We start from the raw sequence: 25,898 nt of genomic DNA, 5'->3' as shown, positions 1-25,898 counted from the left end.
TCATAGATTTCTCTTGACTTGGGGTCTTGCACTGTTTGCCCAGGCTGGAGTGCAGTGGTGCAATCAGAGCTTTCTGCAGCCTCGAACTCCTGGGCCCAAGCAGTTCCCCAGCCTCAGCCTCCCAAGTGTCTGGGACTACTGGCACGCACCACCACGCCGGCTAATTTATTTTATTTTAATTTTTTTGTAGAGACAGGACTGCACTGTTGCCTAGGCTGGTCTCAAATTCCTGGCCCCAAGCAATCCTCCCTCCTCAGGTTCCTGAGTTGCTTCACCCATTTCCTCCTAGTCCTGGCACAGGCCTGAATATGCAGCTGATACATAGAACCTAGACAACAAAAAGTGACTGAGAACTACTTTATTTGAAGATCTTTTCTTCTATAGTTCTAAACACAAAAGGAATGCTGTTATAGTGAGTACTTCATAGGCATTCTTGTATTCAAATGAATCACATAATGTTTACACTTTAAGCTACACTTGAAATTGAAGACAATACAACCTTTTTAACAAAGAAAGTATCGGTCATATCAAAACATAACTATTCATTCTACAGATTATCACTTTCCCTAAAATGACTACTAGATATGAAAACATTGTGGGGACAGCTAAAGTGCCCCATTCTTAAGGTTTTTTTTTTTTTAAATAGAAAAAACGACAATAACGTAAATCACATTTTCCTTTTCTTTACGAGTAATAAACTACAGCAATCCATTTGAAAAAGCACCAGCCAACCCTACAAGTCATTTCAGCACCCTTTTGCTCTTCAAAATTGACCATTTTTTATATTTAATGGTTCCTGTAGGAATAAAAATGGTTATGTCAAGTACAGACGTCAGCAACATGTCAGCTGATGTGAACTGATGTGTTCCTAAGTTAACAAAGAAAAAAAAAGCTCTTATGTGAATTAAACCTAAGGATGAAAAACTATCCTTTGATAATTATCACAAGGCAAAATCAAGTGTCTTTTCGTCGGTACTAGTGCAGAATGGAAATTTCTTTATTCTTTTTATGGGAATGTTTTAAAGGCATAGGTATAAATGCACATGCAATCAACTTGCCCCTCCTGGATACTAACTTCCCTGGCTTCACTCTTCCTTTCCACTGGACCAAGCAGCTGGGACCCCAACTGCAAAGTCTGCAGTGCTTAGTGAGCATTTTAAAATAAAGCAAATTACATATGATTTTCATTTTTTTCATAATAATAAAGTACACAGAAGACTATGAAAAGCAGTGAGAGAAAAGCATAGAGGAAAAAACTAAAACACAGGATGTGATGTTCAAATTGAAAAGAAAAACAAAACTGGTTAATGGTAATTGTTAGTAAATCACAAAAACAAAGGATAGATTGGGCCAAGATGGAAGGGACCACCAGACCACCATGCCCCTATGTGCCAGACAAAAGTAGGCATCTTTGAGAAGGACGCCCTGGTGAAGACAATTACAGTGAACCTCTTTATAAGGCTGTGAGCTCTTCAAGGTCATGGACTGTGACATTTATATCTGCATTCTCAGTTCTTAGCATTGTCTTGCACATGACAGACACTTTCTAGTTACCACAGGACTAGAGCTGAATCAGCTTATTGCTTTCAAAGCCATTTTGGTTGGTGTCTACCCTCTTAATTCCTTCACTCCTCTGTCTAAGGCAGGGGTGGCAAATAGCTGATGGATTGGGAATAGATGTCTGGAAGCACCCATCTGACATGGATTCTAAGACCAAATCCTGGCACAGAGGAAAGGAATGCTGCACTCATTCAATAATGCCTCCTTAGAAGAACGATGGCACAGATGTTATGTATTCCCCATTCCTGGCCTAGGAAAAAGGCATCCAACTCCTACTTACATTCCTTTTACACTGCTGTGCTGCCTCTTGAGTGATCTGCATTAAGCCACTGTTCATTAAATGCTGGCTGATCAGGAAGACCAAGGCCTTTCCTCTCAATTTACATCTTTGGCCAAACAGGTAGGGTCAGAACTGGAAATCTGAAAACACATTATCCACAATGCTCAATAAGCAACAGTCCATTGAAAGAGAACAGGCATTTACTTGATTACTCCCTTCACAGAGAGAGAATTTTGTTCATCTCAATGGTGTGTAGCTTTCATTGATATCTAAGGCATTTAGAATTACTTAGGATCTTGGTGTTTAAAAAAAATGGCAGGGTTAAATTCTCTTTGGTTCTCATTCTAATCTTAAGACTTCTGTTTTCCTGGTACTGATAACCTTCTCAGTACTTCGTCGTTGTGACTTAACCTATACTGTCAAAATAATCAACTCTTGTAGACATTCATGAGAAAACCTTTTAAAGGATGCTAAGGGGAGAGGCCTCTGAAACTGAGGGGGTTGAAAGGAAAGCCAGAGAGAATGACAGGACGTCCGAACCAGCCTTCTAACAACCCACACATGAGACTCACCCTCCACCATCCAAGCCGCTATTTATAAAATAGGGTGCTTCTGGTCAGTGGGCTGTCACCCCAGGTCCTCCAAGCAACCCCATCCCCATAGTGGGAGGTCAGGGTCCCTCAGAAGCATCTCTGAAAAAAAATGATAAAGCATTTAGAGAATTGGGAAGAAAATGGAGAGATACTATCAAGGAGTAAAGGACAGTCCTAGGGGATGAAGGGAGATTTTCAAAACAACGTTGCCTCTATCATAGGTAGGGTCTTCAGTGTAAACTGGCACCAACAAGAAGACAGCTAAATTAAAACTATCCTCAAAATGTCAACACAGCTGATGTGCACGGCAGGAAGGATATCCCAAAATGCACAAATCTGTTCCTATTGCACATTCTACCTTTCTCAAGTACTGCTGGCAGCCCAGAATAACAAAATCTTGATAGATGCCTGTCCTAAAGAGAGCTATACTATCCAAACACACACATACACACAACCCAAACCTGGTTTATAAAAGAGCTTTGCGGATCAGAGTATACCTACACTTGGTCCAAGAATCTAATTGTTAAGATTAGGCAAACAGATCCAAATAATGTAATCAGGAAGAGAATTAACTGGTTGGCAGGAATACTGTATTTGATATGATGTGCTTATTTGCAAGCTAATCTCCAACTGTTTGTCCAGTACTAATTCAACTGACTCATCTTCTAAATGTATAGGACTAAGCCTTTAAAAAGTTAAGCTCTTCAGCAAGAAAAAGTTAACACCATCTAAAATAAATTAGATTTTAAAATATATGTAATAAAATATAGGTCACTGGAAATTCAATTCTATAATGAATATAAATTAACATTAAAATCTATTAAGTACTATTACTGGGCACAGATTTTTGTTCAGAGGTTACCTTTTTAAGGGCTTAATATTTGGGAATAAATGGGCACAGCTTAGAAACCCTTACAAAGTTATAAGTAGACTTCAGAGATAAGATTATTTGGTGACAAGATACAAAGATCTGTTTCTATGTCCAAAATAATGGCTTACCTCATTTTACTTAATAGAAGTATTCCCAAAAAAGTTGTGCAAATAGGCTTTTTATAACTGGACGGTTATTTTAAGTATATACTAGAGACCATAGTTGTAAAGAAACCCTATAGTGACCCCTATAATAAACTGAAGAACTCTAAGTAATTAGCCCCATCCTACATCTGCACAGTGGACGGCATATTGCAGGCACTCAATACGTGTTTGCTGAATGCATGAATTTGCTCTGACAGTTTTTTTCCCGCAACGGGATTTTCTTAAAGTGAGGCACACACTAACTTAAATGGTTCTGCCTGCTGTTAGTGCAGAATGATGGAATCCAGCTCAGTTTAACTGATTCCATTACAAAATATCAGATAATTTTAGAGTGTTTTTCAATCAAAATAAAATTTCTGTAAGTATGAGTATATATATTTTTGAGGAATGCTGATCTATGATTGGCAGAAACTTTTATTGTTAACTCCCTCAGTGAAAACAGCTGCTTGAGCTGAATTCTATTTCAATTAACAACCAAGGCAAGTAAAAAGCACTTTACCTAACTTCAGAAATACTACCAGAAGCCATTCCACTTCTGTAAGGGTTTCTTCCTCTTACTCCAGCACAAATGTTTAACTGCTGTCCTTACCTTAGTCCACAAAAGCAAAACATGAATTACAAAGCTAAGTTTAAATTAGTTGCCTGACTTAAATATGATAAACTTTTTTTAAGCCTTAAAATAAGAACTAAGTCAAATACATTCAATAAAAGTAACTCTCAAAGGCAAATTTTTGTCTTATTTGGTGTTTTCTTCCCTTCCCATTTAAATTTAAGACTCAATTTTTAAAAATATTCATATATTCATTTTTTCTAAATAACATATCCTCTTTATACAGAACACCTAGCAATGCAACCTATGTGACCACATAAGTATGCAATCTGTCACATAAATAAAATAAGAGGTTATATCAATCTATTAATCCAGCATTTGTACCTGCAAAGAAGGCTGGAAACATAGCTGAGAGTGTTTTTATGCAAGTTTTAAGGAGGACTGAACACTGGCAAGGATTCACTGCAGGGCTCCATCATTGTAAGTTTCCTAAAAAGTAGTGTGCAAAGAAAATATCTGAACACAGAACCCTATTTTAAACATACTAGATGTATGTGTGGGTATGCTTGATGGAGAAGAGGGAATGAATATGTTAATATGAATGCTTGTCAAGTATACTGGCAAGAAAAAGAAAATCTCTCACATAAGGTGCTAATGATCTGTAAAGGGACCTAAATACAACAGATTTTAAAAATCATCTTTACCATTTGTTCCAATTATTGACTGTGGCCCTTTACCATGCAGTCACAATGAATCTACATTTTGATGATCCGTCATTGGCCCAAGAGTATCATGTCTGGAGATGGATTTGCTCCCATAATTTAAAAAATCAATAATTTAAAAAATAACAAAATTGGTCTCTTTTTTCCACAAGTTTTCAAGTAATTAGTTCAAGTAAGCTTATTTACAGCTGCTACTGTATATATGTGACCTACTTTAACCCTTCTTTACCCTTTAGGAATCAGTCTCCCTTGCAATGGGACACTACGTTTTTTAAAAAAAATCTTGAACCAGTTTTCTTTCATCTACGAATTCAATTCAGTCATGTTTCTGTTTTATTGGGCAGATAAAGAGAAGACACCAGCAAGTTATGTCCAAAGGCTGGAAAACGCCGAAATGCTTCCCAACTATCTGAAAAGATGTTGTACTTGAGGAACACTCGGTGTTCCAAGCTGGTCGACAGGGTGACGTCTCTGCTCATGATGTAGATGCCGTCGTTATGGAGCGCACAAGTCAAGTTAAGCCCCGATTTGGACGTGTTCTCCTTGAGGTAGAGCCACTGCCGGGTGACCGTGTTGTAGGACTGCACGGTGAGCATGTCCTCGCTCTGGCTGCTCCTGCGGTTGGGCCCCAGCTCGTGGAGACACCCCCCCACGATGTAGATGGTCTCTTCCACAGACACCATCTGCTGCTTGCGAATGTGGACATCACATGTTTCAAAGAGGGTCCAGATGTCGGAAGAGGGGCAGTACTGCAAAATGTTCATGTTCCGGTCTGAAAGAAAGACAGACAAGTGATGACACCGCCCCCACTAACACCATTAGGCTAGGCTGCACAGAAGTGTCTACCTCTACCTGCATAATTTGGTAACAAAGAGAAAAAAACTGTTTTGGAAAAAGCACAAGTTGGAAAAACAGTTTTCAAAATGGCTGGGAAGAGATATATTTAGATCCACCCACACTCACCTCCCCCTCCCAAACGTCTCCTCCTTGGGAGACTCAGACTGGATAAAACCAGGGAAAAGAACAGCTCTGACTTTCACACAGCCCCTCCTCCCTGGGACCCCCACACCTTTGAACCACCAGGTCAGTGTAAAAAAAACTAAATGCATCAGAACTCTCATCAATAGCTACAAAATTACCGACTACTTAATACAGAAGCCAGGCTAGGCAGCAACTACATCTGTTCTTGACAGCTGATCCTAAGAAACATGACAAGTAGCAACACAGGCTCTCCAGAGGCTGTCTAGTGAAAAGGACGCAACGTTACAAGTCAGGAGAAATGCAGCAGTCTCACCTGCGGCCTTGTACCAAGCCACAGAATCACGTGGCAATTCGGTTTTCCAATTTGTTTTTATTTGTAAAGACAGGGTCTTGACCATGCCCAGCCTTAGTTTCCCAATTATATCCCCAGAGAGACAATAACAAAGGTCCTCCCCTCTGCCTTTTCCCATTTCACAAGAGATAGTTGCAGTGTAGATAACATCAAAGTCTAGATAAAAGGCTGCTCTGGCATTTTTAATTAATAATGATTTTTGGCCAGGCATGGTGTCTTAGGACTGTAATCCCCCCATTTTAGGGGGCTGAAGCAAGAGGACTTGCTTGAGCCCAGGAGTTCAAGACCAGCCTGGGCAACATGGTGAGACCCTGTCTACAAAAAAATAAAAAACTAGTCAGGCATGGTGGTGTGCGCCTATGTTCCCAGCTGCTACTTGGAAGGCTGAGGTGGGAGGATGGCTTTAGCCTGGACGGATGAGGCTGCAGTGAGCTGTGATCACGTCACTGCATTCCAGCCAGGGTGACAGAGATCCTGGTGTCTCAAAAAAAAAAAAAAAAAAAAAAGTGTAAAAAAAAAAAAAAAAAAGTGATTTTCTTTAAGGAAAAATACTGCCTAGTCTCTTTGTGAAAAATGCTTATGAAATTTAGAATATCTAGTTTTGCTTTTCTTGTTTTTAATTGTTCTCTTTTTCTTTTCTCCTCTAGGAAAGAATAAATGAGTATTTTAGCTTCAGCAGAAAACACAAATGCTCTGAGTTATAAACAGAATGTTGTTGTTTTTTCTAAACAAACAATAAATCCTAACCATGAAGGAGACAGCTCAGCTTGGGAACTGGCAGACAACTAAAGCCTACAGCATTTTGATGGCTGCAGACGCTGGTAAGAGAAGACAGCTCATTTTCTCAGAAGTTTCATACCTCTTTCAGTTCTTCCTTCTGAGAAGAACCCACCCATAATTAGCAGTGCTTAAAGAGCACCCTCCAAAGCCACATCTGATACAAACTAAGGTACCTCCTAAGACAGCAAAGTCCTGTGCATGCACACGTCCTGATGCCTGCAGAAATCTCAGAAGTGTAAGTTACAGTGTTAGGAAACTGTCCTTCTGATTTCCAACCGTATTAATACCTCTCCATATTTCTTTTTACTATAGCTATTATGATAAAGATCATTTTAGGAGATGGCCCAAGGGGATTTTGGTCAATAATTTATTAAAAAGTGCTCCTTAGTAACCTGGCCGTCCACCGAATGAATAAAGAACTCATTCTAGTGAGGCTTCCACATATTTCTCAGCTCCAGGCCTGAAGGTCTTTCCAGGTGTTCTGTAAATGTTTTCTCTCCTCACTCAACAAGGGCTCAGACCATGATGAGGTGGTTTGATTAGGGGGAATGATCTTTTTGTTTTTACATTTAAAGTTGATTCTGAAGTTTGACAAATCACCCTTCTTCCCTTTATAGCTATTACTCGCTATTGAACGTCTTTGAATTTCTTCAGTGTTGCCAAGGAATTAAAATAATCAAATAGCCATCATAAAAATCATGAGGTATTATTTGCTAAATTTTAAGAGTCTTACTTAAGAAGTCAGGAGTCTAAAAACTTTTTTTTCCTTTTTTTTCCTTTTTTTTCCTAACAATCATGACTTATCTTAAATACAGAGAACTATTAGGCAGTGCTTGGAAAGCCCCACCAAAGAAGAAGGAGCGCTTCAGCGTGTAAGTAACTGCCCAGCTCTCCCATCTTAGAAAACTAGTTTCAGCCCTTACACAAATAGCCATCCATCCACATCACTGAACCATCCCATCATGGGTATTTGGCTCAGGGAATCCAGGATAGAAATCACCGTGGGTGGCCCAAGTGAAGAAGGTACATTAGCAGTGGCTTGTGAAGCTACAAAACACACAAGAAGGGTTTTCTAGGTCAAATCTAAAGGACATTTGCTCAGCCAGGATCATGGAAAAACTAGGAATCTACCAGAAAAGTACTCTTTGGGTTACAGTGCTGCCTGTCAGTGTTGAACAGCCTTGGTCAGAAGAGAAGTCAAAGCACATGTGCATTATGTCAGTCCACGAGATGCAATCTGTGTTACTCAATCTAGAGAGGAATCAGAATTCTTAGAATTGCTCATAGGTAAATAACTGTATTTACTTTCCTAGAAGACACACACACACACACACACACACACACACACACACACACGAGAAAGAGAGAGAGAAAGAGAGAGGAGAGAGAGGATTATTACATAAACATAGGAGTTCGGGGGGACTGAGAGGCCCATGGCTTAGTCTAAACCTATAAAGTTAATCACTGTAACCTGACAACCAATATTGAAGGTCAAAGAAATGAGTACTAAGTCTCTCTCTTTTTTTTTTTTTCAATTATATTTAAAGAAAAAGTTGAAAACTATCTTCAGTGGAGAGTCACCAGAGAGAGACATTGGGAATAGCTTGACAAATGACAGAAACTTGGAGTGGGGGGGAAAAAAAAGATCACTGCTTCCAATGCACTTCTCTTTGTCTTGCCTTTCCTTAAATACATAAATATACACATCGCTTCAGTGGGTTGCATGGTGGTCCCTAACAAGATATGTCAATTTCCTAATCCTCTGAACCTGTGAATGGTGATTTTACTCAAAAAAGGATCTTTGGGCCTGGGACTACAGGTGCATGCCACCACATCCAGATAATTTTCTTCTTTTCATTTTTAGAGAAGGGGTCTTGCTATGTTGCCCAGGCCTGTCTTGAACTCCCGGCCTCAAGTGATCCTCTTGCCTCAGCCTCCCAAGTAACTGGGATTACAGGTACATGCCACCACATCCAGGTAATTTTCTTCTTTTCATTTTTAGAGAAGGGGTCTTGCTATGTTGCTCAGGCCTGTCTTGAACTCTCGGCCTCAAGCAATCCTCCTGTCTCAGCCTCCCAAAGTGCTGGATTACAGGTGTGAACCACTGTGTCCCACCAACAACCACATTGTTCTCTACCACTGTTACCTGAGACAATTCCCTACCAAGAACAGCAGTATAAAACTTGCTGGTTAGCAGGGCATGGTGGCTCATGCCTGTAATCCCAGTACTTCGAGAGGCCAAGGCAGAACAATCACTTGAGTCCAGGAATTCAAGACCAGCCTAGGCAACATAGTAAGACTTCGTCTCCACAAAAAATAAACTTGCTGTAGAAATTTTTTATTTCCAAATTATTAACTATAAAATGCCCACCAAAAAAGTAAAAAACACACATGGACATTTTAATAAATGGTAGAACCAGACCAGGCACGGTGGCTCATAACCTGTAATCCCAGCACTTTGGGAGGCCAAGGCAGGTGGATCACCTGAGGTCAGAAGTTACAGACCAGCCTTGCCAATATGGTGAAACCCTGTCTCTGCTAAAAACACAAAAATCAGCTGGGTGTGGTGGTGGGTGCCTGTAATCCCAGCTACTACGGAGACTGAGGCAGGAGGATCACTTGAACCTGGGAGGCAGAGATTGCAGTGAGTGGAGATCGCACCATTGCACTCCAGCCTGAGCGACAGAGGAAGACTGTCTCAAGAAACAAACAAATAAACAAATAAATAGATAGTACAACCACCTCCCACTGCTGGTCAGGAAAGAACTCTTGTATTCATGTTCTTGCTTGTCCTGTGATATGTGAACAGTGTCCTGGAGCTGGGTTTCTGGAACCTCTATCTGATGTGTGTGTGCTCGCAAAGAGAAAATGAGAACTAATCTGCAAGGATGCTCTGGTACTAAATTCCATAATGTTGGATGGGGGCAGGTTTGGTACAGGTTTGAGATTAAAATGGGAGTTCCCAGATAATCTTCCCTAAAGACCTACCCAACCTCAGAGAGTGACCCCACAAACCAGGCCCAGCCAAATCACAAGACAGTTGAGCAAAAAGCTGGGTTTTCAGAAGCAAAAATAACAATAACATATTTTTTTCACAGCCCTCCCTTCCCCATTTGATTTTCATGCTCACACAAAGTTATCAAAAGATCCCTCTTGTCCCAATCACCCCACCCAAATGGGACTCGCTTCCTTCCAGATGTCTAAGTGTACGGTATTAAACCATAAAATGACACTCGGGTACATCAGAGCTTCCTCTTGCCCTTCCCAGCTGCCGACACCTACACATGGCCAGACCACCTACTTAGTCCCTTCACTTACCTCTGGTAGTGTATCCTCCAATGACATAAATTTTTCCCTTGCACTCACAGGCAGAGAACTCAGCCAGAGGATTGGGTAAGGGTGCCACAAAATTCCAAGCATCCTGCTCAGGGTTGTAACACTCAACATTAGAAACGGCCTGCCCTCCGATGGCATAGAGTTTTGAATTAACAGCCACGAGTTTGAAGTTAGACCTGAAAGAGAGACACAAAGGCCCACGGAGTTGGTTCTTCTAATCAATGAGAAGCATGACAATGGCATAAACTACCAGAATCTCCTGGACATCTGAAGAAAATTAGCTCTCCCAGCTGGAAGCCACTCTGCCTGAGGACAAAGGAGGAAAGGAATGCTTCTCAAATCTCACTCCTGTCCCCAAGATTCCACAGGAATGGCACACTGTCCAAACACTAGCTACTGAAGATAAGCAGTTCAACATAACAAGTTATTAATCTTGCTCAGCCTTAGTCCAGAAACCAAAGACAATGTGTATACACTAAATTCCACACTCTTTCAGGGGCAGGCACAAGGCTAAGAGAGGAGGAAGGCACCCACTTCACCCCTTTGTCTTTTACCTCTCAGAATGGTTATTTCATTCTTCCTACTGAGTAGCATGGCTTTATCTTAGGGGGACACTGGTGCTGCCTAGACAGATAGGCAGGTGTGAAGGGTGACTGCTAAAGAGTGGGTCAGGAGATCTTTGCACCACCAGGACACCTGAGCAGGCCACTGGCCCTGCCTCATATTGCTTCACAACATACAAAATAGGGAGAGGTCAGCACTGAACAAATTCATAGTTTGTATTTATTTATTTACTAATTTATTTATGAAACAGGGTCTTGCTCTGTTACCCAGGCTAGACTGCAGTGGCGCAGTTATAGCTCATTGCAGCCTTGAATTCCGGGGCTCAAGAGAGCCTCCTGCCTCAGCCTCTCAAGTAGCTGGGACTACAAGTATGCACCACCATACTCAAGTATACTCAGCTAATTTTTTATAAAATTTTTTTGTGGAGATGGCGTCTCACTATGTTGTCTCAGCTGGTCTTGAACTCCTGGCCTCAAGTGATCCTCTTCTTTCAGCCTCCCAAAGTGCTGAGATTATAGTACCAGATACCACAACCTGCCTCAAAAATACTTTGATCCGTGGTTTGTAGTTCTCCTTGAAGAGGTCCTTTACGTTACTTGTTAGTTGTATTCCTAGGTATTTTATTCTCTTGGTAGGAATTGTGAATGGCAGTTCGTTCTTGATTTGGCTCTCTTTAAGTCTGTTATTGGTGTATAAGAATGCTTGTCATTTTTGCACATTGATTTTGTATCCTGAGACTTTGCTGAACTTGCTTATCAGTTTCAGGAGATTTTGGGCTGAGACGATGGGGTCTTCTAGATATACAATCATGTTGTCTGCAAATAGAGACAATTTGACTTCCTCCTTTATTTGAATACCCTTTATTTCTTTATCTTGCCTGATTGCTCTGTCTAGAACTTCCAATATTATATTGAATAGGAGTGGTGAGAGAGGGCATCCTTGTCTAGCGCCAGATTTCAAAGGGAATGCTTCCAGTCTTTGCTCATTCAGTATGATATTGGTTGTTGGTTTGTCATAAATAGCTTTTATTATTTTGAGATACGTTCCATCAATACCTAGTTTATTGAGGGTTTTTAGCATAAAGGGCTGTTGAATTTTGTCAAAGGCCTTCTCTGCATCAATTGAAATAATCATGTGGTTTTTGTCTTTGGTTCTGTTTATGTGGTGGATTACATTTATAGACTTGCATATGTTGAACCAGGCTTACATCCCTGGGATGAATCCTACTTGATCATGGTGGATAAGCTTTTTGATGTGCTGTTGCAATTGGTTTGCCAGTATTTTACTGAAGATTTTTGCATCTATGTTCATCATGGATATTGGCCTGAAGTTTTCTTTTCTTGCTGAGTCTCTGCCAGGTTTTGGTATGCTCAATGAAATAAGAGAGGACACAAACAGATGGAGAAACATTCCATGTTCATGGTTAGAAAGAATCAATATGAAAATGGCCATACTGCCCAAAGTAATTTACAGATTCAATGCTATCCCCATCAAACTACCAATGACCTTTTTCACAGAACTGGAAAAAACCACCTTAAGCTTCATATTGAACCAAAAGAGAGCCTGCATAGCCAAGTCAATTCTAAGAAAAAAGAACAAAGTGGGAGGCATCACACTACCAGACTTCAAACTATACTAATCAAAACAGCATGGTAATGGAACCAAAACAGAGATATAGACCAATGGAACAGAACAGAGGACTCGGAGGCAACACAACACATCTACAACCATCCGATCTTTGACAAACCTGACAAAAACAAGCAATGGGGAAAGGATTCCCTGTTTAATAAATGGTGTTGGGAAAACTGGCTAGCCATGTGCAGAAAGCAGAAACTGGACCCTTTCCTGACACCTTACACTAAAATTAACTCCAGATGGATTAAAGACTTAAACATAAGACCTAACACCATAAAAACCCTAGAAGAAAATCTAGGCAAAACCATTCAGGACATAGGCATAGGCAAGGACTTCATGACCAAAACACCAAAAGCACTGGCAAGAAAAGTCAAAATAGACAAATGGGACCTAATCAAACTCCACAGCTTCTGCACAGCAAAAGAAACAGTCATGAGAATGTGAATCGGCAACCAACAGAATGGGAAAAAATTTTTGCAGTTTACCTATCTGACAAAGGGCTGATATCCAGAATTTACAAAGAACTAAAACAGATTTACAAGAAAAAAACAAACAAGCCCATTCAAAAGTGGGTGAAGGATATGAACAGACACTTTACAAAAGAAGACATACATGAGGCCAACAAACATATAAAAAAATGCTCATCATCACTGGTAATCAGAGAAATGCAAATCAAAACTACATTGAGATACCATCTCACGCCAATTAGAATGGCGATCATTAAAAAATCTGGAGACAACAGATGCTGGAGAGGATGTGGAGAAATAGGAACACTTTTACACTGTTGGTGGGAGTGTAAATTAGTTCAACCATTGTGGAAGACAGTGTGGCGATTCCTCAAGGACCTAGACATAGAAATTTCATTTGACCCAGCAATTCCATTACTGGGTATATATCCAAAGGATTATAAATCGTTCTACGATAAGGACACATGCACACAAATGTTCATTGCAGCACTGTTTACAATAGCAAAGACCTGGAACCAACCCAAATGGCCATCGATGACAGACTGGACAGGGAAAATGTGGCACATATACACCATGGAATATAATGCAGCCATCAAAAACGATGAGTTCGTGTCCTTTGTAGGGACATGGATGAACCTGGAAACCATCATTCTCAGCAAACTGACACAAGAACAGAAAATCAAACACCGCATGTTCTCACTCACAGGCGGGTGTTGAACAATGAGAACACATGGACACAGGGAGGGGAGCATAACACACTGGGGTCTGTTGGGGGGAAATTAGGGGAGGGACAGCTGGGGGTGGGGAGCTGGGGAGAGATATCATGGGGAGAAATGCCAGATATAGGTGAAGGGGAGGAAGGCAGCAAATCACACTGCCATGTGTGTACCTATGTAACAATCTTGCATGTTCCTTACATGTACCCCAAAACCTGAAACGCAATAAAAAAGAAAGAAAAAAACTACTTTGATCCAGCATTCTCAGGGTCTTTACACGTTAATTCAACAAATACTTCTATCAACAAATGCTCATCTTTCATAAAACTAAATAACTTTTAAAAGAGAAGAAAAATGGCCTCCAGCTCTATATTCAGTAAATAATTAAATGCTGCTTATCAGCTTCAGACACTAGATAAGTCTTATGACTTTTGAACTGAAAAGTAACACAAAATTCATTTGTTTTGATGTCGCTTACAAGGATTAATCAGACCTTTGAAAGCCAGGAAGGATGAACACTTGGGAGTGTTGGATTAGTCTCCTGTGAGATGTGCAACAGTCACAAGTTTCCAAGAGTATGAGCAGCAGCATGATGCAACAGAAACAGACCTGAGCACCAATCAGAAGACCGCAGTTCTAGTCCCAGCTCTGCTAATAACCAGCTATCTGACCCCAATCCAACCAACTCACTTCCTTATCTATAAAATGGGCACGAGTCATCACAGGTTAGTAGAGATGATTAAGTCAAATTTTCTATCAGAAACTACTACACAGAGATAAAATACTATCATTCAAATTTCTGTTTTCTAATGTTTGAAATAAAAGTGCTAGACCAAGTGAATTTCAAGACCGCATCTAACTCCAACACAATGATGTTTTAAAAAATAATAATATCCTAAGAAATAATGGAAGTAGAGGGTATGCACACACAAAAAATCACACAAGGGGGTAGATAAAGAATAAGCAGTAAACAAGAAGCCCATGCTTGATCCCTTAAAAAGTATTCAATAAAACTGATGCATTGCACTATGAAAAATAGATTGATAATAGGCACCTACTAAACAATTAAGACTTTTTAACAGTTCCTATCATGTTTATATCTAAATGTGTTTTAGTTTGTTTTTCCAATCAGAGCGTGAATAGAGTACTCTTCATCAAGAGCCTCGTCTTGTCCCTTAAAGCCAGCCAGCCAGACCATTTATTCGTGCCAACAGACATCAGGGTGGCAGGTACTGGGGGGTCCCTGATTCCCGCTGCTTACCTTTCTTGCTGCCAATGGCCCTTAAAATCCAACCATGATGCCCTCTTTGTGTGTGCAAATTTGGGGAACCAAAGGAAATAAAGCTTGTAAACAAGCACTAAATTTTCCCAGCCGCAGTTTGTTTTTGCCCTTCAAAGGTACACAGATAGTAAATTTTGTAAGATCAAAACAGTTTTTAGTATTTATCCAGCATAATCATTTGTCCTAAGCAAACATGTAAGGGGCTTCTTTTTGAGGCTCAATGAATAGCAGTTAAAGTAAACGATTCCATCTCTCCAGACCCCAACATGCTAAATTCACTTGAAGAGAAATACTTTTTAATGCTGAATTTGTTTTAAGATGAAATTGCCACCTAAAAACAGACCATTTAATAAAGAGGCATACTGCTAAAGGTTATGAGTCCAGGCTTAACAGGGAAACCTGACATCACCACACAGAAATTGCAGTGTGACCTTAGACAAATTACTGAATCTGTTTATCTGTTCCCCAGTTTTCCCATCTGTTAGGTGGGGATAAGAAGGGCACAATGTCTGGCATGCAGTAAGAGCTGAAAAGGACAGCACTTGCAGAGATAAGTCATTCTCCATTGGTGGGCTTCTCTGGGTGTTCTAAGTTTTTCTTAACCTCGGGAGGGTGGTTTCTCATTTGTCAACTGCTACAGTCACTGACCATGATATACTCTGGAACACTCTACAAAGTGCTCACTCATCCACAAATTCTCATCACTTACTGCTTCATTTCCAACTTTATGAAAATAACTCTTCCACTCTTCCACCTCCTGAATGGCAAAGGTATAAATTCAAGCTATCGACCACTTTTCAAAATTATTATCTCTACAGTGTTTTCTTAATATTAACATACTATGTTCAGGAGGTAAAACGAAAAATTTTAAGACCAAGTAACAAGCCATCTATCATAGCTATATACTTGTTACTTGCAATAAATAAAAATATTATAATGAAAATTTCTGTTTTAAGTGAAAAAACTGGATAAAACCACAGCTGAATTTCAAGGTCACTTAAAGAAACTTTTTTTTAAAAAAGAAGAGTTTTTAAAGAGACAGGGTCTCGTTTCAATGCCCAGGCTGGATTGCAGTGGCCTGATCATGGCTCAGCCTTGAACTCCCAGCCTCAAGCGATCCTCCTGAGTCAGCCTCCCAAGTAGCTAGGACCACAGACATGAGCCATTGTGCCTGGTTTAAAAAGCTCTTTAAATCCCTAAAAGTTATGTAACATGAAACATGCTAAACACCAGCACACAGATATCAAGGATTAACAGTAGCACATATAACTACAGGAAGGCAAGATGACATAGAAGTCTGGTGGCTTCAAGTCTAGCCCTGTGATTATGTGGAAGGTACTTAAAACTCACTGAGCCTTAGTTTCCACTTTAAGGAAATGGAATTAATAACACTACCTCACAGAGATGACGTGAGCATTAATAATGACACCTCAAGTTGTGACTACAATACCTGACCCGGAGTAAAAGCTAAAAAAACCATCATTATCACTCAGTATGTAGAAAAAGAAGTTTGCTATCACCAGAGTAAAAATTAGAAATACCAAGCTCCTTTCGAAAGTCCTTTCTCAACCACTCAGAACCTGTTTAAGCCTGTGGGCCATCAGGTCCTTTTGCCTCCTCTTTCTCCTTCATCTACTTGCCTTCTGCCATGTCCCCATGCATTAATTTCCCCTAGAAACTAGGAAGGGGAGAATGGGAAAGGTTAGAAAACAGAAGTAGTTGTTGTTGCTACCTATGCCCAGCTCTGAGAAACTCCAAAAGCAAAGATGCAAAAAGCAATTTAAACTGGACTGTGAACAGACATACAGTTTTCTTTCTTGCACTATTCCCAGGCTCTACTACAACCTCAACCACAGAAATGCTCCAAAAATGGTAAACACTGGCTGAGAGGAGAAGGGACAGCTCAGCAAATGCTAAGGCTGACAACTACAATTCCATCTCTGCCAGGAGACACTTGTTTAAGTCTCTCTCCCAGCCTTGCTGTATTCACACACAGAACAGGAAGACTCACCCCAACTCCATTTTCAGAGCCAAAGTGCGGATCAATGGAAAAAGACTAGAGAAAACTTTGGAAATGAACATTAACGAACCAACTGCTGTAACAGTGGTCAGTTCCTGCAAGTTATCACTAGTTAAAGTGAGGATGGAGTGCAATAATGGGATCTCAGCTGACTGCAACCTCCGCCTCCTGGATGCAAGCAATTTTCCTGATTTTCCTGCCTCAGTCTCTTGAGTAGCTGCAACAACAGGTGCCCACCACCATGCCCAGCTAATTTTTGTACTTTTAGTAGAGACAGAGTTTCACGATGTTGGCCAGGCTGGTCTCAAACTTCTGACCTCAGGTAATCTGCCTGTCTCAGACTCCTAAAGTGCTGGGATTACAGGTGTGAGCCATTGTGGCCGGAAGTCTCACAAGCTTTTACATGTGAAGAGTTACATTCTGACAACCTATGAGATCAAACCCACATTCAGACCATCAGAAGGTATTGCACCCTTGGCCTACAGAGCAAAACATTTTTTTTTAACCCCCCGATGGTCACATAGCACCATTTTCAACAGAGTGCAAAAGGCTTTATAAAATCTCTCAATTCCAGAGTTCCTGCTATTTAAGATTCTGGATTCCTGCACTATTCAGTCTCTGGGAAAAGTGAACTGCTCTACATTTGACCCCTTTATCAAAGTAAAATACTGATACATCCCAAAACAGTCTCCAACAAAGGTTAATCAAAGTAGATGTGAAATTCTGCATAGCCAGAGGCCAAAATCTGCTTTTCTTTCTCAAGGTTCCAAATTTCTTCCAGTGCATGCAGGACCTGTATTGGATGCATCATCCAGGAACAACTCCATGCTAGGTTTCATTTTTACGTCTCATCATCTAAACTCAATTTTAAACTTCTTGAGGGCAGCAACTGTGTCACCAGTTTCTGTGTATCCAATAGTGACTACAAAAATGCTGGACTTTACAGGCTGTGGTGGAGCTGAGGCACACATGATGAAATTCTGAAAAGCAGCACAGTACCACAAAATATCTGTGCTCTATTTCTTAGAAGAAAATATTTTTGGACTAATTAAAATTAAGTTTTAAAGACTTTTTCCTCACAATTTAAATCCGTAGACAACAGAAGGGGGTTTAAAATGACTGTTTTTTCAGTTGACCTGAAAGTTGTGGTTAGATGATTAAAAAGAAACATTTGAGGATGGACTTAATTATTTCAGTAAAATACTATAATTTGCATATTGTCTTTTATGTAGTATTTATATAAAATATTTTTATATATTTCAAAAACATGGGACCATTGAATGAAACTGTACAGTCTTTAAGTGTTGCTGAACTTTTGCTGTCTTGCAATAGAATTTGAATGTAAATATTATTATTGGTATAACTCGAATGTTATTTTCTTGCATTTCCAAGCTCGCTTTTATCTTCTAAGAACTGTAAATTTTATTATTTGTTATCTCTCAGGACAGATACAATTAACAGGAAATAGAAGTGTGAAGAAACAAAGATGGCGTATCATACCAAACTAAGTTCAGAACCAAGTAACCCCAGTGCATCAAGGTTAAGGTGGGACAGTGGTTTGTGACGCCTGGGAGAGTGGGGAAATTGTGATGAGGTCAGTAGACCCAGGCAGACTGTGTTCCCAGCCACACCTGTCAACAGAGGAGGAAGGTGCCGGTACCGATTTCCCCACCTGAGAGTCTGTCCCGGCGTTGGTTTTCCACGGCAAGGGCTCCTTCTAATGTTGCACAGTGTCATATTCGGATCATTGTGACCTGTCACTGTGCTTTAGAACCTGAGAGGCCTCCGTTCATGTGGCGGCGGCGGCATGGGTGAGCAGATGCTGCCGGAGCAGGTGGAGTGGCAGCGCTGGATGACGGTAAGAGTGGGGGCTCCGAAGGCAGAACGTCCAGCTTCAGGTCTCAGCTCAGTACCTGTTCACTGTATGACTTTGGCAAGCAGCTGGATCCTTCTAAGCCTCAGCTTCCTTGTCTCAAATGTAGTTAATAATAATAGTCCATGCTTCACAGCATCACTGTTGTGCTCAAGTGGAATGCTTAGCACACTGGCAGATAATAAGAGCTCATCAATATTAGTTGTTGTGTCATTGTTGTCCCTAGAGGGGAGCCAAAGTCCCTGTCAGGAGCCCTGTGTTTAGGGGCGCTGTGTACTCACATAACAGTAATACCATAGTGTCAGCTGCAACAGCAGTAATCATGGAAATTTCATCAAGTATCTACTGTATCTGAGCCCTGTGGCTGCTCCTGCTTTCAGGCAGTTCTGCATCTAGAAGGGCCGAGGATGTGGTGGGAGCTGCGTGTTGCCAAGTAGGTGGGCGTAGATTCACAGTGGCCTGTTCTGGCCCCTCTTGGGAGGGTTCAAAAGCCAGTTTTGGCCACTTGTGGTCTTCTGCTGTGCCTAGACAGGATCGTTTCTGCTGGTTACACGCATGGTGGTGGCTGAGGTCCACTGCCTGGAATTGAATTGGGATTCCCTACCTCCCACTCCCCCATTTGGAAATGTTTTTTTATGATTAAATTAGAGCTTAGTGGAACTTAACCAGCACAAGTGAGAGACAGACTTTCACAAGATAGGACAGCAATCTAGAGTTTTGTCTTGTGGTCTTATATAGGACCTATTTATAAATATTGTGGAATGAATACTCCCCAAGTTACTTTTTTTGTATTCACCATCAGGTCACAGTAGGATAGTCCATTAATTTCTTGTTGTCTTCTGTTTTGCTGTTAATATTTCACATAAAGAAGAAACTGTCATGTGACACCAGTACATCCTAAAATTGGTCAGTGTGGTTAGATGGTTTGGGGAAAAAAAGGGATCTGTTACACAGGGCTGGGCTGTGACTGACCATTTTGGGCTTCCATGGAGGGAAACTCAGAGAAATTTCCATTTCCCTGAAATTAAACATCTTCAGATGACTGCAAACAACATGAGGAGATATAGAAAAATGCCTTTCCCCAATTTTCAAATCGTGAAAATTTGGTTCAGCAGATACTACATATTTCTCTTTGTAGTTGTTTATAAAATCATAAAAGACATACCTTTTAAAATCAGTCACAGTCCTTAGATAAATATATGTCTCCCTTTCTTCCTCTCCAGACTCCTATCCATAAGAGTTGTCTCAGAATTCAAATTTAACAAAACAGTGAGTTCCCCTCAGCAGTAAATAGTGCATTTCCTAGGCGTGTCATCGCCAGCTGCAAAGACAGAGCAGTATTTGTTAGTGTTGCAACACGGAGCCTGCAGCAATCTGGAAGTTGTGGCTGTGATTTCGGTCTTTGGGGGACAATTAGGAAAGTAAAGCTGAGGCCAAAGATAATTGACACGTAGAGAGAGAGACAGAGGACAGTCCGAATCTCGTAGGAAGAAGGCAGCGGTCCTAAAAGACCAGAGCTAGGCAGGCAGCTGTCACTGAGAATGGAACTTAGTGATCTGCTGTGGGCTTAGAGGACTCAGTGAAAACTCAGATGACTAGGAAACAGGCTTGATGGCAGTATGACTTTTTATTTATTTATTTATTTATTTTCCCCATTTATTTTATTGCATTTTAGGTTTTGGGGTACATGTGAAGAACATGCAAAAATGTTGCATAGGTACACACGTGGCAGTGTGATTTGCTGCCTTCCTCCCCATCACCTATATCTGGCATCTCTCCCCTTGCTATCTCTCCCCACCTCCCNATAGGTGACAGAGCAAGACACCGTCTCAAAAAAAAAAAAAAAAAAGAAAATATTTTTGTTTTAAAGAAGGGGGGAAATGTGCATGAAGATGGTCCCTGTAAGTCTAAAAACCAAAACTTCTAAACAATTTAAACGGTTATAGCTACTCCATGGATATTTATATTTTGGTTTTTGTACTTACTACACATCCTTGAGCAATTTACTTAACTTCTCTGTGCTTCACTTGCTGTCTCTATAAAATGGGAACCTGCCTAACAGCCCTTGAGAAGAATAAGTGAGATAATACATGCAAAGCAGTGGGAACAGTACCTAGTGCAGAGTTAAGTGTTCAATTAAATGATGTCTCTAATTATTCTTCCACTACTCTAAATAAATATAATGACTGTTACCAAGGTAAAAATGTTCACTATAGTGTTACAAATAAAGCAAAATATAAAATTATACAATTAATTTTTATTACAATAATGTAAAAATATATTCCATTTTTTTTTTTTAAAGAAAACAGGTATTTTAAGCACCTATTATTACTGGACAGCTTCTTAGGAGTAAGACTATACATTAGCATTGAATAAGTCCTAGTTCCTGATGGGAAGGGAGGGAGATAACAGAGAATTTCAATTCAAGTTGGGGAGTGTGCATTGAGATGCTAGAGGAGCAGAAATGGAACACGCAGCCCAAGTGAAAGTTCAGGAAGGAACTCCTGGGAGATATGTCACACTTGAGTCAAAGCAGAAGTGAGCTAAAGGGTATAATTTCCAATACAGCATCAATAATCAGTTAGAAGATATAATGGAGGGCCTGGCATGGTGGCATGTAATTTTAGCAATTTGGGAGGCCATGATGGGAGGATCACCTGAGGCCAGGAATTCAAGACCAGCCTGGGTAACAGTGAGCGCCTATTTCTACAAAAAAAGTTTAATTTTAAAAATTAACCAAGCACAGTGCTGCATGCCTATAGTCCCAGCTACTGGGGAGGTTGAAGCAGGAAGATTGCTTGAGCCCAGGAGTTGAAGGTTACAGTGAGCTATGAGCACACCATCGTACTCCAGCCTGGGTGACAGAGCAAGACTCCGTCTCTTAAAAAAAAGAAAAAAATAAAGGGCTATTTGGATGTCTAGCAAAATTTCCTCACTTCCACGTGGAAGTAACCAGCTGTGGCTGAGAGGTGGAGCCCTCTTTTGGTGGGGCAATAGCTCTCAGCTTCATCATAACTCCCATGCACCCTTCTACGCAACAATTTCACCTACCCAGTTACTTGAACCGTGCAGAAAAATAATGGCATGGGAAAACATACACAACATTACATAACAGGCAAGAGATTAACGTCTCTATTCATATGTAGAACTGCTAAAATGAATGTGAAGAAAATAAGCCAATTTTTAGAAAACTGGCACAGACCATTTACAAAAGAAATACAAATGGCCAACCAACATATAAAAAGAATAATCTCTCTTCTAATTGGGAAAAATCATACTAGTGTTTTTGCCCATTAGGTTTGGGGGAAAAAAAGATGATAATATTCTATCTTGGCAAGAGTATAGGGTACTGGCAAGCACAAATACTGTTGATGGAAGAGGGACAGAACAATTTTCTTGATGGGCAATTTGGCAGGAGCTACCAAAATCTATTTACTTATTTTTAACTGTTTACAGAGACGGGGTCTCACTGTGTTGCTCAGGCTAGAGTGCAATGGCTATTCACATGCCTGATCATAGTGCACTGCAGCCTCCAGCTCCTGGGCTCAAGTGATCCTCCTGCCTAAGCCTCCCAAGTAGCTGGGACTACAGGCATGAACCACTGCACCCAGCTTCAACAAAACTTGACACATGCATACACTTTGCCCTACTTATCCAGGGATTCCACGAATTCGACATATGAAACTAACTCACATATGACTACTGAGATACACACATGCATCTACCAGGATGTTCAATATGGCAATGGTTATTGAAACATCTAATGCAAATGGAAGTGACCTAAATGTTCATAAATAAGGGAAAGGCTAACTACATTATGGTATATCCATAGGCTGGAATGCCATACAGTCATTAAAAAGAGTGAGGTAGATCTACATTTGTTGACACAAAAAAATTCTCAGATACGGTTAAGTGGAAATATCAAGTGCCATTAATAATTAGTACAATCTAGTCAATTTTAGAATTTAAAAAATGTGTCAGTTAATACGCATACCCCCATGCACATTAATATACATAAATCCTTTTCCCCTACTGCTAACCACTACAGCTGACCCTTTCACAACACAGGTTTGAACTGAGAGGGTCCACTCATATTCAGATTGTCTTCTGCCTCTGCCACCCAAGACAGCAAAACCAATCCCTCCTCTACCTCCTTCTCCTCCTCAGCCTACGCAACATGAAGTTGATGAGGATGATCCACTTCTACTTAATTTTCTCTTCCTTAGAGTTTTTTAATAACATTTTATTTTCTATAACATACTCTATTGTTAGAATGAAGTATTTAATACATATACAAAACGTGTTAAAACAGTAGGCTATTTAGTAGTTGAGTTTTTGAGAGTTAAAAGTTATATGGGGATTTTGTACTATGCAGGGGCTGGTGTCCCTAGCCCCCACATTGTTTAAGGGTTAACTGTATTTATATAAGTATATATATAATTTACAAATACAAATGTTTATACATTTATAGTATCTAAAGGTAACAAAAGTCTGTTGATAGAGTGACACTTTTTTTTCTTTCTGTACCCTGAGGGCAGACATTTACTCTAGACTTTTTTGTGTAATGTGCAGTTTTTCTAAGAAGCATGCATTCACGCATTGCTTGAATGCTTTTTTTTTTTTTAAGCATTAAGAGGATGAAAAGGGCCTTCCCAGAAAAAAAGACAAAGACTACCAAGGATGTATGAAGGGAAGAAAGAACTGTGAGGCACTGTGGCACTAAGGATGGCCTGGTGAGCACCAAATGATGTGTAGCTGGAGGCAAGTGCAAAAGGAGACAGCGAACTCAGGGCTGTCCACCCCTACTCAGACCACCGCCTATAGCCACACAATGTTCCTTTGTTGTTTCAATTACAGCACATACAATTTGTTTTAAAATAACACTCCTGGTACCAAATTTTAAACATGGCATCATCTCAACGGTGTAAATAATGCATTAAAAATGTGCTGGCAGGAAATGTGCCAACCTGCAGTTACTGCCTCTAGGAGGAGTGAGTAGAAATAATCATCTTTTTGCTTCTCCATTATTTTTCATTTTCTAGTTTTCTGCAACTATATATTATCAGGCAAAAAAAAAAAGCATACTTTTCAAAATGAATTTCATATTATAGGAGAAAGCACGCCAGTTATTTACCCAAATGATCCCCGGCATAGGAGGACCCTCAAGTCCAATAGATATATAATGGCTTCACTGTTACTGTTAAGACTTTCTTTGCCTAGCTGTGAGTTCCCCAACTCCTTGCTCCACACTTCAGGACCAGGATCCTGTGAGGACTGAGATGGAAACAGGTGGATGGTAAGAAAGGGTATTTTCATCCTTTCTTGAGATACCTGGATTATTTTCCCCGCTTCCGAATGACTCTGAGGCCTCCTGGGTGCTACCATCTTTATTTCCTACCATCTGTTCCTGTATATGCTCTTTGCTCTTGTTTTCATATTCTTTCCCTGGGTCCTTTCCCTTCTCCCCTCTCATCCCACTCCCCAAGCTCCTCCTCTTCCTTTCTTCAAGTCACCCATGTTGTTGGCAGGAGGGATTCGCAGGATGGGAGGGGGAGAAGATTGGGTTAATGAAAATGTCCAATTCTGAAGTTGAACACTTCCAGCCTCAAGCTTTGAGTCAGTGATGATGGCTGTCCAGGGAAGGAAGCAAAAGAGAGGATAAAAAAAAAAAAATAAGAAAAGCAACCCCTACTGCAAATATAAATACATTTCCCGTAATTATCTCTTGATCATGGATGGGTGTCACAGTGTGGAAGGCTCTGTTGTCACAGTCACTGACAACAGGAAAAAAAAAAAAAAAGTCAGTGTTACAGGTTATTGTGTAATGTATCATTATCATCAGGATCAGATCCTAAAAACTAAGACAAAAATTTTTTTAATTAAGGAGTAATTTTCTTTTAAAGTATTCTTGTAGGAAACCACAACATCTTTTTTCACAAGGACAGAGCCACAGAAAGCAGTTTCACCTAAAGGCACAATACCTGCCAAAAAACCACTCAGCTACTTGACCTCACTGGGGACTTCCTCTTTGAAATTTCTTAGTTCACTGGGGATTTTGCCAGGACTAAGACCAACATTCCTGAAGATGTCATTTCCACCTCAGCACACCCTTCCCTATTTACTGGCTCAGTAAACACTGGGGCAATGAACTAATGAACAAGTGAATGAATGAGAAGGCATCAGCACTCTGCCGGGGTGCTTACCTCTTCTGGTTCATGGAGGCCACCTGGAGCCATTCGTTGGTGCTGGGGTTGTAGGAATGCGCAGCGGAGATCTCCTGACTGGTGATCCTGTACCCGCCCACTATGAAGAGGTAGTTGTCCAGGATGGCGGACCCATAGCCCCTGACATTGACCAGGTCGGGAGGAAGGTTGTTGGCCAGCGGGAACCAACGCTCAGTCATTTCCTCGTACCTGAGCATGGACGGGGGCTCCCCCTGGTAGGGGTGAGGGGCCAGGGGTCCCCCCAGGAAGTCCCCAAGGGCCACGAGGACAGGAGTCCCAGTCATCCGGGCCTCCCTCAGCCTCTGCTTCAGGCTGACATCCCCTGGGGCTTGGGGAGGAGATCCCAGGAGGTGGAACTGGGGCTTGCACAGCACCTCGTGGAAGTGGACGACCATGAAGCGCAGACAGGCCTCCTGCAGGTCGGGCAGCCCGTACACCTGCGCCAGGCGGTACATCTCCAGGCAGTTGTTAAGCCGCACCTGGGACAGCAGCAGCTGCAGCAGGGACGTGACCTGCAGGAAGGAGGCCGCCTCCACCAGCTCGGACAGCAGGCTCACCTCGTCCATCTCTTCGTCCTCGTCCACCCCGCCGCCCTTCTCCCCGCGCGGGCCCAGGAGCCAGCCTTCGCGGGCCCCGCCGGCGTTGATGAAGTCCAGGACCAGCCGCAGGCCTGGCGCGCTGAGGCCGCGCAGCTGCTGCACCTCCGGGCCGCCGGCCTCCTGGCTCAGGGCCTCGCGCATGCCGGAGCGGTACAGGGCGCGGAAGTAGTCGCTCTGCTCGATGAGCTTCCTCTTGCTCACCGGGTAGCAGCGGTCCTCCAGGCGGATCTGCACCATCTCCTCGGCCGACATGGCTGGGGGCCCCAGGGCTGCGGCGCTCACCGCCAGATCTGCGCGCCGGCTTCCCCGCCCTCACGCGCGCGCCGGTT

At 41.4% G+C, this 25,898-nt stretch overlaps 1 protein-coding gene across 1 annotated transcript; it reads right to left on the bottom strand.

The window, feature by feature from the left end:
• Positions 1-343: 343 nt before the first annotated feature.
• On the bottom strand, positions 344-25,898 carry KLHL42 (kelch like family member 42). Its single transcript, XM_017507084.1, has 3 exons — positions 24,950-25,898; positions 10,172-10,365; positions 344-5,512 (listed from the first exon to the last, which is right to left on the bottom strand). The coding sequence occupies exons 1-3, from the start codon at positions 25,819-25,821 to the stop codon at positions 5,061-5,063; spliced, it is 1,518 nt and encodes a 505-aa protein (XP_017362573.1). The 5' UTR covers positions 25,822-25,898; the 3' UTR covers positions 344-5,060.

The sequence above is a fragment of the Cebus imitator genome, unplaced genomic scaffold (genome assembly GCF_001604975.1).
Source record: "Cebus imitator isolate Cc_AM_T3 unplaced genomic scaffold, Cebus_imitator-1.0 Scaffold367, whole genome shotgun sequence".
Classification (NCBI taxonomy): Eukaryota; Metazoa; Chordata; class Mammalia; order Primates; family Cebidae; genus Cebus; species Cebus imitator.
The sequence above is the reverse complement of the archived record's forward strand: the minus strand, read 5'-3'. Positions and strand labels throughout refer to the sequence as shown.